Consider the following 14,633-nt stretch of genomic DNA (forward strand, 5'->3'; position numbering starts at 1 on the left):
GTCTGATTTTCATGAGACGTCCCCTTTAAATTCATTGAAAATCTTTGGGATGTGCATGGTCAAAACCAAAAATGAAGCACATCTTGATGGAAATAACGATTTTCATGATATGTCCCCTTTAAAACACAGAAACATGAGAAATGTTGTCTCCTCAGGACCCTCAGCACGTCTCGTACCCCGTCACCCCATTGCAGCTGTCATCCCTCAAAGGTCGAGCACCAATTATCTGGCTGTTAGTAGTTTGGCTGTGACCCTGTACGTTTAGTTATTTTTGCACATGACATGTCGATGGGGGCTTTCTCCGAACATGGCCTGGGCTGGTGGCCCCCGCACACGGTCAGGGTGTTGTGCTGTGTTTCGGGAGGTCTGTCGGACTGAAGGTGACAGTGGAGAGAAATGAGGGCAACTGATCCACAGTGAGTGACAGCACTGAGACAAGAGGCGCCTGCTGCTCAACACATGCTCGGTGGAACATGCACACGTTTAATGTTTACCTTTGTGCGTTTACTGTAGCTAATCTACATTTAAAAAGAAATTACACTTTTTTTTGGCCATGCATCATTATAATTGGACATGCATGTGCATTTTTTTTTTATATCCTAAAGTACTCGGTAAAGTCTGGAAGCTTGTTTCCGCCACAGAATAAAACATTTTAAAAGATAATTGCGACTTTTTATCTCACAATTGCGAGTTTACATCTCGCAGTTTTGACTTTATTTCTAAGATTTCTAAGATATAAAGTCGCAATTGCGTGTTATAAAGTAATTTGCGAGAAATAAACTCACAATTCTGACATCTTTTTTCAGAATTGTGAGATATAAACTCGCAATTGCGAGTTATAAAGTCCAATTCTAAGGAAAAAAAAACAAAAATATTTTTTTCTCAGAATTGTGAGTTTATATCTCACAATTCTGACTTATAACACGCAATTGCGACTTTATATCACGCAATTGCGACTTTATATCACGCAATTCTGAAAAAAGTCAGAATTGCGAGATGTAAACTCGCAATTGTGAGGAAAAAAAAAGTCAGAATTGTGAGATAAAAAGTCGCAATTACCTTTTTTATAAGATACATATACTTTATAAACAAGCTTCCATAGTAAATGCCATGGGGTATGAATTTGGCAATTATAATTGATGAGAAAGGAATTACACACAAAATAATTTGATTTGCACGACTGAATATTGTCATTAGCATATAAAATGTACTACAACAAAGCAAAGATGTAAAATCATACAATAACAAAACAATCACATAGATGGATCATTACACAGCAATATACCGTAATTATAAAGTCCACCCCCCAAAAAATAATTCCACATGCAAAATTTATACACATTTATCAGACCTTATGGACTAGATGAGCATTGAAGTTTGTGGCATAGAAGCGTCCCTCTTGGCGACAGACGATGGTAACGAGTAGCAAATGTGAGCTGTCACCAATGATGTTGTATGCTAATCTCAGTACCATCTGACACACACACACACACACACACATTAACATCTACAGTGATATACACATCACATGCTTAAATCTCATGATGATAAAAGTTTGTTCACATGTCTTTTTCACACTGCCCAAACAAACACCAACAGGGTTGGCACACTGATCCAACAAAAACACTGTTGGGATTTGGAGTTTGCTGGAATTTGTTGGGACACCGAACCATGAACTCTGTTAGAAACTCTATTTCCATCCCATAACTGTCGACAATGAGTGTGTTCCTTCAGGACAGGACTGGGAGACCAGCATATGACACCACAGTTAGCTATCTGAGTAGATAAAGGGATTGTCACGTGACCAATACGGGCCAATACAAAAGTGAGGAAGACTTGCCATGTTTGGTCCCACAGTGGAGCAGAGATGAGGGTCGGTGTGAAGCGTTCAGTCTCGGTGATGGACAGCAGCAGATCCAGTTGCACTTGTGACTGGCTGTCAAGTGCCTGTCCGTCCGATAGACAAGAGTGGACAACAGGCGGAGGAGCAGGACATTGATGGGGATGTCAGGGTGATGGGGGGGGATTGGGGGGTTTGGGTTATAGAGGAGTCCCGTCAGCAGCAGCTGAGTAGGAGAACAGGTGTGACTGGAAGTTTTCAACAGCGGTGACATTTACCCTCAGCCTCGCTCTGCCAAAGCCACGCTTTATCTCCATCAGCGGAGACTGGACAGATTTACTGCTATGAAATATTATGAGTCACTAGAGTCTGAAAACAGAATGCCACACGCATGATGATCCAGCACCGTGAACAAGACACAACATATGTGTCAAACATGATACAGTCTGAACAAGTGCCATGCAGCTTTTATGTGTCCATGTATTGGTCAGAGCTGTGGCCAGATGCTTAGCAGACGTCCTTCAGACACAGGCCGTGGCACTCTACTGGGAGATATGGGGTTTTTCAGAATTACATGATATAAAGTCAGAATTGTGTGTTAGAAAGTCAGAATTACATGATATAAAGTCAGAATTGTGTGTTAGAAAGTCAGAATTACATGATATAAAGTCAGAATTGTGTGTTAGAAAGTCAGAATTGTGTGATATAAAGTCGTAATTGTGTGATGTAAAGTCAGAATTGTGATATAAAGTCACTATTGTGTGTTATAAAGTCAAAATTGCGTGATATTAAATCGCTATTGTGTTATAAAGTCAGAATTGCGTGATATAAAGTCGCAATTGTGATATAAAGTCAGAATTGCATGATATAAAGTCGCAATTGTGTGATATAAAGTAAGAATTGTGTGATATAAAGTAAGAATTGCGTGATATAAAGTCGCAATTGTGATATAAAGTAAGAATTGCGTGATATAAAGTCGCAATTGTGATATAAAGAATTGTGTGATATAAAGTCACAATTGTGTGCTAAATTGACTCGAAATTGTGATAAATAAACTTGCAATTCTGACTTTTTTTTCTCAGAATTGCATGTTTATATCTCGCAATTCTGACTTATAATACAATTGCGACTTTATATCATGTAATTCTGACTTTATATCACAATCGCGACTATATATCACGCAATTCTGAGAAATAAAGAATTGCAACAAGATGTAAACTCGCAATTGTGAGATAAAAAGTCGCAATTATCTTTTAAAATGTTTTATTCTGTGGCGGAAACAAGCTTCCATAGATAACCGATATATTGGTTGATAAATCTAAATGCAAGTTTTTATATAATTCTTAATTCAAGCTGCACATTCTCATCATCAATCTGACTACTTTTGGGATGGCAAAGTTCTAACAGAATAAAACTGTTTTGTGTGATTTGTAGGTAGCACCGGACAGAAGGCTGGAACGATGCCAGATTCACCTGCTGATGTCAAAACCCAGCCCAGGTCGACTCCGCCCACAATGCCTCCGCCACCCCCCGCTGTCAGCCAGGCAGCCAATCGCAGTGCTTCGTTCACACCCACAACAAGTAAGCGATCCTACGACAAACATGCGTAGATTTGTGTTGTGAACCTGCTGCATTCATCACACCCTAGAAAACCAGGTCTAAGACTGGCAATTCATAATGCAATGCAAATATGTGTTAAAGGCAGGGTTTGAAATGAACTTTTTCGCTCACTGGCCAATTTGGCTACTAAATTTTTTAAGTTACCGGCCATTCAAACCTTCTACTAGCCCAAAAAGCAGATTAACTACCTCACATATATATATATATATATATATATATAAGTCTCTATTAGCTCAACAAGTGTTGCTATAGCACAGAATGCCCTTGTAACATGAGTAAGTGTGTTTGCGAGTGTTTGTGTATGGTAGGTTGAGCCATTGTCTGGGAGTGTGAGTGCTTAGGATAGACAGCAAGAGATTTGTTTACTGCATAGGGGGGATTCGCATTCGCGGGCAGCATCAGATCTCGCTACCCTATATAGCAATGACGGGCCTTGTTGTTTCACCTGTTGCATGGGTCGTAGCGTAGCCCGCTTGCCACTCTAAAACCAGAACACAAGTGTGGGAGTCACATGGTAAACCCACATGTGTCCGGCCTGGAATGGCGAGATAAAAAGGGGCACAAGCGAAATGAAAGACCCTGTGTTCTGCAACATGAAGCCATGCACACACTCATAGACCCAGCAGTGTGAACATGCCTCCCAACTTGGGACCCTCCAAGCTGTGTTTGCACAATCATATGCTTCCCAATGTCCCAGAGGATTAAGGCCTAAGCCCTGTCCACGACGCGAGTAATGTCTGTTTATCTGTGGGCATAGCTTCAGGGAACAGGTAACACAAAAATAAAAGAGAAGGGAAGGCATTCGATAGTCAGAAGAAAGGGGAAAGAGTGGAGGGAAGAGATGCAAACGTGTGGACCTGGACTCTGAAAGCTGCAAATCTTCTCTCGGCTGGTGGACATGTGCACCCGCCGGATTTAGCTACACACCTGCTGTCGGAATAAAAGTAACCCAGTCCAGGGGGCTATTTTTGGGACCTCTTTAACACGTTCCTCTTATAGTTGTGTCTTAGTGAGTGAGTGGGTGAGCAGTGGGAAGCAATACACTGGCATGTGTGTATGTTGTGGAGTGCGCTGAGACTATGGCAGTGTGTGGAGAATGAAGCGAAGAGTGCAGAGCAACGTTTTTCGTTACTGTCGAAGCGTATCTGTGGTCTCAGTGTGTTCTTTGGCTGTTCTCGGGATGCATGTGCCGTCTGGAGAGTCCTGGAGGGGGGTTCCCGGGACTGAGATGGATAAAAAAGAGAGCAAAGGAGCCTGGCGTGACTTAAACAATGCTAATGCCAACAGTGGATCTCTCTCCTCAGTGCTGAACGGGAGCAGTCACTCGCCGACTACGCTAAACGGAGCTCCTTCGACTCCCAATGGCTTCAGCAACGGACCGGCCACCTCTTCTACCGCTTCTCTTCCAACCCAGCAACTCCCTCCTGCGTGCGGAGCCCGACAACTCTGCAAGCTCAAGCGCTTTCTCACCACACTACAGCAGTTCGGCAACGACATCTCGCCCGAGATCGGAGAGCGCGTACGCAGCCTTGTGCTCGGGCTAGTGGTGAGTGTCTGGTGTCTTCATCCTTCCCTCGCGGGTCAAAATGACCCGAAGCCCTACAATTATACCTAATTTTTGTGTGTGTGTGTACAGAAAGCTTATTTTATTTAAGCCTTTTTATTTACCTTTTAAATTACTAGATTTGATCAATAAATAATATATAAATTGTAATTTAAGCACATTGCTCACATTCCTTTCAACTTAAATTCAAAATAACTCACAATTTCATGCGTTACCCTTTTAATTCAGCTCTAAATATCTTACACTGGGTGTCTTTGCCGACCTCTTGTGGAAAAAATTATAATATAACATGATATTTCATAACTCTCGCCACTAGATGGCCTTATAGCTCTATATGGAGCAAATGAGCTGTTCCGCTGGGTCCTAAAGTCAGTTCTCTTCAGTATGCATTCAGATATACATGTAGACATTATGAAAAAAATTTTTGGTCAAGTTTGAGCATTTTCAGTTTGAATTTTGAGCATTTTTAGGTTTTTCTATGTGTACTGACGCATTCCTCGCACTCCATTCATTCCTTATGGGGTCAAAATGACCCGTGATTGAAGGATTTGTTACTTTTTTAAATTTCAACCCCAAAACTCCTCGAATCCATTACATTTTTTTATGTGTGTATTCGTGGTTCAAGTGCAACAAAAGTCCTGGGATCTTGGACCCCTAAAAATATGACAATATCAATATCAATATGACCTGAGGGAAGGTTAACTGTGTGTGTGTGCCGTCTCCAGTTCTTCTCTCTACTAAGTGTTAAATGTATTGCCCTTTCTGTCTCATCAGAACTCAACTCTAACCATTGAAGAGTTCCACTCCAAACTTCAGGAAGCCACAAACTTTCCCCTGCGTCCCTTTGTCATTCCATTTCTCAAGGTAAGAACAGCCACAAAAACATTCATCTCATACAGACACAGTTCTTCACTTACAGCAATCTTGAATAGCCAGAATTTGGACTATTGATGAAGGAGTAGTAAGGAAAGGGCCGTCTGACTTACTATAAAGCGACCAACCTAAAGTACGCTTTAGGAGCAGGTTAAATCATGTATAACTCTGAAGAAGTGTGCTAAAGGTTGGTCGCTTTATAGTAAGTCAGACAGCCCTTTCCTTACTACTCCTTCATCAATATTCCAAATTCTGGCTGTTCAAGATTGCTGTAAGTGAAGAACTGTGTCTGTATGAGATGAACGTTTTTGTTCATCTCTATCCAAAGTTTATCAAAGAGTTCTTCCTTGGAGGTGCTCATTGTTGCATCCAGGGAACGTTGTTTCCCGGCAGATTTGAAAATATTTTGGTAACACTTTATTTTGATAGTCCCTTCTGAACATTCTGATGACTAGGGGCCCTATCTTGCACCCAGCGCAATTTACTTTGTACACCGACGCATGTATCATTCCTATTTTGCACCCGACGCACAGCGGACTTTTCCCTCCACAGACGCACGTCGGTAAATTAGGGAATGAACTTGCGCTCCCGGGGGCGGATCAGCGAAAAGAGAAGCCGTGTTCCGGCGCAAACGTTCCCTGGTGCTATTTTGCAGTTCCAGAAAACAATTCTGCCACAGACCAGGAGAAACCTCGTCTAAAGTCAGTGGCACGTTGCGCATGTTATTCATATGCTATTTTAAGGGCGCATGCTTGGGCATAATCAATGTAGCGTGTGCACAACGCGTATACACTTTGATTCTCTCATCTACACACAGACGCAGCAGTTCTCATTTTAGAAAACCATACATTATTACAAGGAAAAATATTACCACATGAGGGAAATCATTGTGGTGTCCATGAAGATGTGAATAAATAGGCATAAATCTAGCTTACACATTTACCCAAATTATCATACGCCTGTTTAACCAAAGCTAATTTGGGTGTGTTTCTCCATCCCCAATGTCACTTCTCTGTGTTTTACGGCCCTGACGAGAACGTCGGTCTCCTCGGCTGTGAACCGCTCCTGGCAAATCCGCCGTTATAATAGCCATCTGCCATGGAACAAGCACGCCTGCTCTTAAAGGGAATGTGAGATGTCGCTCTGATTGGTTTATTTCACGTTACGCCCAAACCACACCTATGAGTAACGAAGCTACTTCAGACCAACACATTTTAGATTTGCGTTGGGCACAAGAGTCATTTATCCCGCCGGTATAATAGCAACAGCGCCCGAGACCCGCCCACAAAGTTACTTGCGTTTCGCGCTTGATACTTGCATTTCAGATCGTTAAAATAGGGCCCTATAAGTAACTTTGCAACTACATGTCAACTAACTCTCATTAGAGTATCAGTGGAATATCTGCTTAATATCTGCAAACTCTTTATTGTGATGCTCCTCCAACAGACACTCTACTGTGCAACTACATGTCAACTTATTCTAACCCTAATCCTACTAGACTACTAATACTCTACTAATACTCTAATGAGAGTTAGTAGACATGTAGGTGCTACTTATGTTACTTATAGACAACAGAATGTGTTAACGGGACCATCAAAATAAAAACGTGTGCACCCTGACTCTTGTAAAGTGCATAAAACCAGCCAATCAAGTTCCATTTTGAGAGCTTTTTCAAAAAAAAATGTGTGCACTATGAATCAGACGGTGGATGAAAAGTCTGTGGGTGTGCCGTCTGAATCTGAGAGTATTCCTCCCGAGTTCTTAAAGTCTTTCTGTATCTGTACGAGGAGCTCTTCCTTATGGTGCACCATATGGGACGGGGTGGAGACAGGCGAAGTGACAAACAAAAAGAAGGTAGATGGATGGCGGCCAGCATCGAAACACACACATGAACAGACTCAGTGTTTCCCGAACCCCCGGATACACGGATTTCTGTGTGTGTAGATGAGTGAAGTTCATTTGATAAAGCATCCGAAACCCCTTCCAAATCCAAATCCCCCTCCCTGGTCTGTGCTGATCTAGTGCTCCATATGGCCATCATTTGTGATTCATTAAAATTGGCACACTTGTGTTTACCCAGAGTGGAGAGGAGTGGTGTGGGCCAAAGAAGATTTTCTGGCAGATGTTGCATCGGGTTGCAGCTTTCCGTTGCTCTGCCGCTGTTGTCTTTACGCTGATCCCTTTCTGTCCTCAGACATCACACAGATCCAGGGCTCAATACACACATTCACTCTGATGCCTCCTCAAATGACCTTGCATCGATGCACAAAAGTACATAATCGGAATATTAAATGAAATCACTTAAAAATGTTGATTGCACACAAAAAAATTAGCAATTCAAATTCTAGTTGTGCAAATCTCTGTGTCTGACAAACATGCAACCTATTCAAGTCATTTATTATTGTCATGTGTACAAGTTACCAAGTGCAATGAAAAACTACTATACTATACACAGATCAAATACAATAACACTTTTATATAAACAAAACAAATATACATATACAGTCAAACCAAAGTTTATTCAGACATATTTCTCACATTATCACAGTTTATTCGCTCTAGTTTAGAAAATGGTCATAAAATATGACAAGAATCAGTGGATATTTGACTGGTTTTGTCCGTCCTTCTGTTAGACTGTCTCACACATGAATTATGTTGAATATCTGTCAGCTGTTAAATTTAACTACACAATTAGATAATACCAGTTTAGCTCAACCAATCACCAAGCAATGCTTAATTTTGTTCAGTCTGTGTGTAAAAAGAGCATTAGCAATTAAAGAAAAAACACTTCAGCAAACCATGCTCAGGCCAAAGTGTCTGAATCATTTTTGCTCCCATATTAATATAAATTTGACTGGTAGTTTTGGGTTATGTGCTGAAAGAATGTTCGGTAACACTTTACATAAAGCCCTTATGTATAATGCATTATAAAAGTATTTTTAATGCAGTAATTATGCCTTGTAATGCACCTTATTATGCATAGTATGGTCTCATGAATAATTGCAAGCACAGTTATAATACACTATAATTCATTGAACACACCTTTAGAAAGTATAATGCGTTAAACACATGACAAACAACCAATTTCAGAATCTGCAAATATTATAATGCATTTTAACTATGGTTACAATTATTTATAAAAAGATATAACGTATTATAATGTACATTATAAACACCTTGATAATGCATTATACATCTAAAACCAGTCGCCACACTCACAGAAACAGTTGCTTTTGCTAGAAATAACAAAATCTCACCGCATATGCATCGCCCATAACTGGGTGTATATAGTTAATATGTAACATTTAACATGTTTGGTCTGGAGTTGCACCCCCCAGTCTTCCACGATGCATGTGCGCATGTTAGTGAGATATAGACTACACAAGACATCTCTCATAGTGTGAGTGTTTTATTCAAAGCAGAGCCCTGTGTACATGGCACCCGGCACATTTCTCACACACTGCTGTCGGAGTGTTGATGTTACACATCTGTATCATCAGCCAGCTGTGTAATGTTACACTGACAGCCAAAGAGAAAAACACAACAAGAACGAGGGAGAGCTCTCACACACACACACGGTGGGCCACAGAAAGAGTCTGTTTTATCTCACACTCGCTCGTTCTTTCACCACAAACCATGTCGAAAGACCAACATAGCTGGTCAATACTCATCTTTAGCTTTAGACGACCCCATCTTCTTAACTAGCCTATCCTGCAAGACTTCTGCGGTTAACTAGCTTTACCAGAAAAACTAAAATTTACTAGTTACTAATTACTATTAAGAAATATATTGCATTGTATATTTCTCTATATATGTGTGTTTATGCTGTCTGCAATATATTGCACATGCAGTACCATATCTGATCACATATACAGTACATCTCTATATTATGAAGCGTGTTACTGAATATTAAATTACATACATTATGATATATTAGTAAATATATTGTCAAATTCTTTTTTTTATATATATGAAAAGCGGCAATTCCTTATGTATTATTCAATATATTTTCAAATGTACTGTTAAACCATTTAATATATTGATCATTCATATATAGAGAAATATATTTTCTTTTCATAAGGGTATCCTGCAAGACTTCTTGGGGTAAATAGCTTTACAATTATACAGTAGTTAATTAGATGAACCATCTTACAATTAAATCAGCCAGTATCAAACCAGCATAACCCAATGATTATCCCCACTAGAGATCTTATGTTGCTTAACCAATAAGTCTTACTTTATTAACTCTTTCCCTGCCATTGACAGAATTTTCAGTCATTTATGAGACAACGCTTCCCCGCCATTAATGGAATTTTTCCGGTTTTCCATGTTTCCACTGTTATACGGTAGGGGGCGCTATTACGCATCTTCTGAAAGAGTCCTGAATCTCCTGATTCACAGCGCGTTGATCCCGAGAAATTGCCGTAAAATTGCGGGAGTGCCTTCTGTGTGAACGCACACTCGTCCCGGGATTGATGTCGGGATCGATGCCGGGATGGGGACCTAGTAACATTGCCGGGATCAGTCCCGGAACGCGTCCTGTGTGAACAAAAGCGAGGACCAATGCCGTAAGGGGTGTGTCGTAGTGACGGCTTATCGAATTAAGACGTTGAAAAGAAGTCATAATCGAAAAAAAAGTTGTGATTTGATCACGAAACATGTACATAAACAACAAAGTTTGAACATCAACATCTAATGCCTGATCAGCCGCCATGTTGTTCAATACAAATACGCTATTGTACCACAACATGTTTTCGATGAGTACACTACACGTCACGTGTCTCTACGGGATCTTTACGGGATGTGTGTGAACGCACTCACAGAATGGACTGGAAACAAGATAAAAATACTGAGTAAGAAAAGCATTTTTTGCAGTGTGGTAAAACAGCTAGCCTGGCTCTGGCTAGACCAGCTGGAAATGAAGATTTGTGTTGGTGTAAACTAGAAAACGCTTTCCTTTTTCTCACCCACATTTGTGTTCTCTTTGTGTCCGGCAGGCGAACTTGCCGCTCCTGCAGAGAGAGCTTCTTCACTGCGCTCGGATGGCGAAGCAAACCCCGGCACAGTATCTGGCCCAACATGAGCAACTTCTGCTGGACGCCAACGCCAGCTCTCCGCTCGACTCCTCCGAGATCATGCTGGAGCTCAACGAGCACGGCAAGAGACGGACCCCGGACAGGTACACACACACGTCTTTCTGTGTACCATTTTCATAACAAATACCTCAAGCCATAAATACCTGCAAAGTCAAGCAAAAGGCAAAGAAATGCAGACAGCTAACGGTGAATGTCAACACAACCTTGCCCTGGGTATCCTTCTTCATGTCTGGGTTTGAAACGCACACACACTCAGCGTAACGAGCGGAGGGTGTGTAAAGGTTAGGCCACACAGAACGAGGCCGTGAGGAGGAGAGAGAGAGTAGAGACAGACTGAGATGCTCTAACATCACGCAAAAGCATATGCATAGCAACTGGAGCCGCGTTTCCATTACCGATTGCGCAAATATTTTGCGATATTTTCTAAATTTCGATAAAAAATGATTGCGAAATGACGGCGTTTCCATTAACCGATGTTCTGCGACTAAAGCGTAATTGGTTCCTCTCGCGATAAATCATTCCAGCGTCATGGCGACGGATGTTAGTAGGTTTACGTGAATCGCAGCCGCCGCACTAGCTATTATCATTAATGGAAGGAGACGTAGGCGTGCTATTCAAGCATTAATGGCAAGAAAAGCCATTAATGATTGAAATGATTAATGATTGAAATACTCGTGAGCGGCTCATATGAGTGTTTCTGGGTGTTTCTCTCTCATTTCTGCTTCAAGATCTTGATGAATTGTGGCATTTCTTTGTTTAAAATCCAGTATTCCTGTAATTCTTTTGTCTTTTATGAGTTTAATAAAGAACTCTGTCTCGTCTTCTGTCCCAAACACACACATCTTTAAAGAATGAGTGTTAAAAAACTGTTTTCATTGCAGTTTTGCGAAATATTCCTTTTTCGAATATGGAAGTTTTTGCGAAATTGGCGTATTTTCAATTTTCAATTTCAATTTGTGCAATTTGAAGGGTAATGTAAACACGGCTAGTGATCGTTCTCTCCAACAGGGTTCGTACAAGGTGCTTTAAGTTCTTGATTTTGACTTTTTGAAATTGAAGTCTTGGAAAACCCTTGAAAACATCCATAAAACAATCTTTTCACACACAATTAACTCTGCAGTCCATCTGATATAGAGGCATTTCTCATGGCTATGAGTGTGATATTGCTCATAAATATCCAAGTATATGATATTCATTCTTCAGCTCAATCATATATTCATAATCAGTTTGAATAAGGAAAGCGATATCTTTGTCACCGTATCCTTTCAATGGTTATAGTGACCAGTCATTGCATCTGCCGCACTTTATTTGTACCATTTTGTTTTATTCGTTTACTTTTATTTCTCTATTTACTTTTTTTTTTTTTTTAAAGACAATAAAGAAAGATATTGTTTGATAAATGAGTGTAAAAAAAGGAAAAGTACAGTAGTGCTTGAAAAGTCCTTGAATTTGATTTTACAGTGTCGTTACGAACCCTGCTCCACACAGAACGGTGAGAAATCGAGTGCTTTAGACAATCAAAATATAAACTGAGGGATTTGAAGCGCCGATATTCCCGTTTGTCTGTTTCTGTTTTTCTTCTACTCTCTCATCCGCACCGTCTCCTGTTAGTTCCCTGGTAGATGCCCATATGCCAGCGATGTGTCCAGATGGTGATCTTGCTGAACCCCTGCTTGAACTGATCCGGGGGGAGGGAGGGATGAATAAAGAGAGAGAGAGAGAGAGAGAGGCAATCCCCTACTGTAATCCATACACCTCCATCTCAGAAAACCCTAAGCTCACCATATCTCGACAGGAGCCCGAGCTGTTGCTTTAATTTGTGGGATATCTGGCCACAACTGCAGAAATGCTGACGTTTTTTGGTTGCTTGTGGAGGCGGGCATGATGGGGTGTCGTGTATAAATATATATATATATATGCAGTCAGAGTCAGATGTCCGAGCCACACTGCAAAAAATGCTTTTCTTACTCAGTATTTTTGTCTTGTTTTCAGTCCAAATATCAAAACATTCTTAAATCATGATGGATTTACTAAAGTAGTAAAATGCTATAAAATATTATGTCTTGTTTTCTGAAAGAAAAAAAAAGGATATAATTAAACCAAGCAAAATGATCTGCCAATTGGTGAAGAAAAATAATCTTAATTCAAACAGAAACTAGATTTTTTTTTTTTTTCTAACCCCATTGGCAGAAAACAAGACATAATATCTAATGGCATTTTGCTCATCTAGCAAATGCTTCTTGATTTAAGATTTTTTAGATATTTGGACTGGAAACAAGACAAAAATACTGAGTGAGAAAAGCATTTTTTACAGTGCAACTGGACTCTACTCTCAAGTGCAAGAAGAAAACAAGCTCCTCACACACACACACACACACACACACACACACACATGTGTTTCATGCACTCAGCTAAACAGATTATTATCAACACTACAGCGCAGGCCAGATGGATCCCAAACGCCAGTGTCACTGAACATCTGCCAAAGGGAGCAGCTCTCACAGTTCAGGAGAGAGAGAGAGAGAGAGAGAGAGACGGGTGAGAACGGGAAAGATTAAGAGGTTGGGATTTAACTCCGCTTCGTGGTATATGAAGGCTTGAGTCCACATATGGCTCACAGCTGGCCTCGACATTTGGACACAAGAGTAAAGAGGAGGTTAGACTGCAAGAATGTAAAACTATCAATGGCATTTTATCCTCTTGGAGACACTACCAGTCAAAAGTGTGGGATCGGTAAGACTGGTTTTTAAAAGAAGTCTCTTCTGCTCACCAAGGCTGCATTAAAAATGAAAAATACAAAGAAAAGGAGAAATATTGTTAAATATTATGACAATTTAAAATAACTGTTCTCTATTAGAATATATAGTAAAGTGTAATTTATTCCTGTGATCAAAGCTGAATGTTCAGCATCATTACTCCAGTCTTCAGTGTCACATGATCCTTCAGAAATCACTCTAATATGATGATTTGAGGATCAAGAAACATTTATGATTATTATCAATGTTGAAAACAGTTATTTACATTGATGAATTGAAAGTTCAAAAGAACATCATATATTTGAAATATAATCTTTTGTAACATTATAAATGTCTTTACTGTCACTTTTGATCAATTTAATTCATCCTTGAATAAAAGTATTGATTTATTTAATTTCTTTCCCCCAAAAAATAAAATAAAAATGATTACTGACCCCAAACTCTTGAACGGTAGTGTTTAATGTTACAAAAGCTTTCAGTTTCAGAGAAATGCTGTTCTTCTGAACTTTCAATTCATCAAAAAATCCTGAAATAAAAATGTAAAAAACTGTTTTCAACACTGATAATAATCATAAATGTTTCTTGATCATCAGATCATCATATTAGAGTGATTTCTGAAGGATCATGTGACACTGAAGACTGGAGTAATGATGCTGAACATTCAGCTTTGATCACAGGAATAAATTACACTTTACTAGATATTCACATGTTTTAAATTGTAATATTATTTCACAATATTATATTGTTGTTTTTTTTTATCAAATAAATGCAGCCTTTGGTGAGCAGAAGAAAGCATTAAAAATGTTAAACTTTTGACTGGTAGTGTTTGTCCTAAAAGCGTCTCTACATTCGTCATCACGGTTTTCTCCAGAGCGGCTCTATAT

General features: G+C 39.9%; 1 protein-coding gene across 4 annotated transcripts in view; it reads left to right on the forward strand.

Moving 5' to 3' along the window:
• cbfa2t3 (CBFA2/RUNX1 partner transcriptional co-repressor 3) overlaps positions 1-14,633 on the forward strand; it is a 64,636-nt gene that overhangs the window by 31,617 nt on the left and 18,386 nt on the right. For all 4 annotated transcript variants that reach the window (XM_084403626.1, XM_084403627.1, XM_084403629.1 and 1 more), the window contains exons 2-5: positions 3,275-3,421; positions 4,765-5,006; positions 5,799-5,888; positions 10,895-11,076. In XM_084403626.1, the coding sequence (XP_084259752.1) occupies positions 3,275-3,421; positions 4,765-5,006; positions 5,799-5,888; positions 10,895-11,076 (661 nt within the window). The remainder of the gene's footprint in view (positions 1-3,274; positions 3,422-4,764; positions 5,007-5,798; positions 5,889-10,894; positions 11,077-14,633) is intronic.

This window comes from Rutilus rutilus (genome assembly GCF_951802725.1).
Source record: "Rutilus rutilus genome assembly, chromosome: 3".
Taxonomy (NCBI): Eukaryota; Metazoa; Chordata; class Actinopteri; order Cypriniformes; family Leuciscidae; genus Rutilus; species Rutilus rutilus.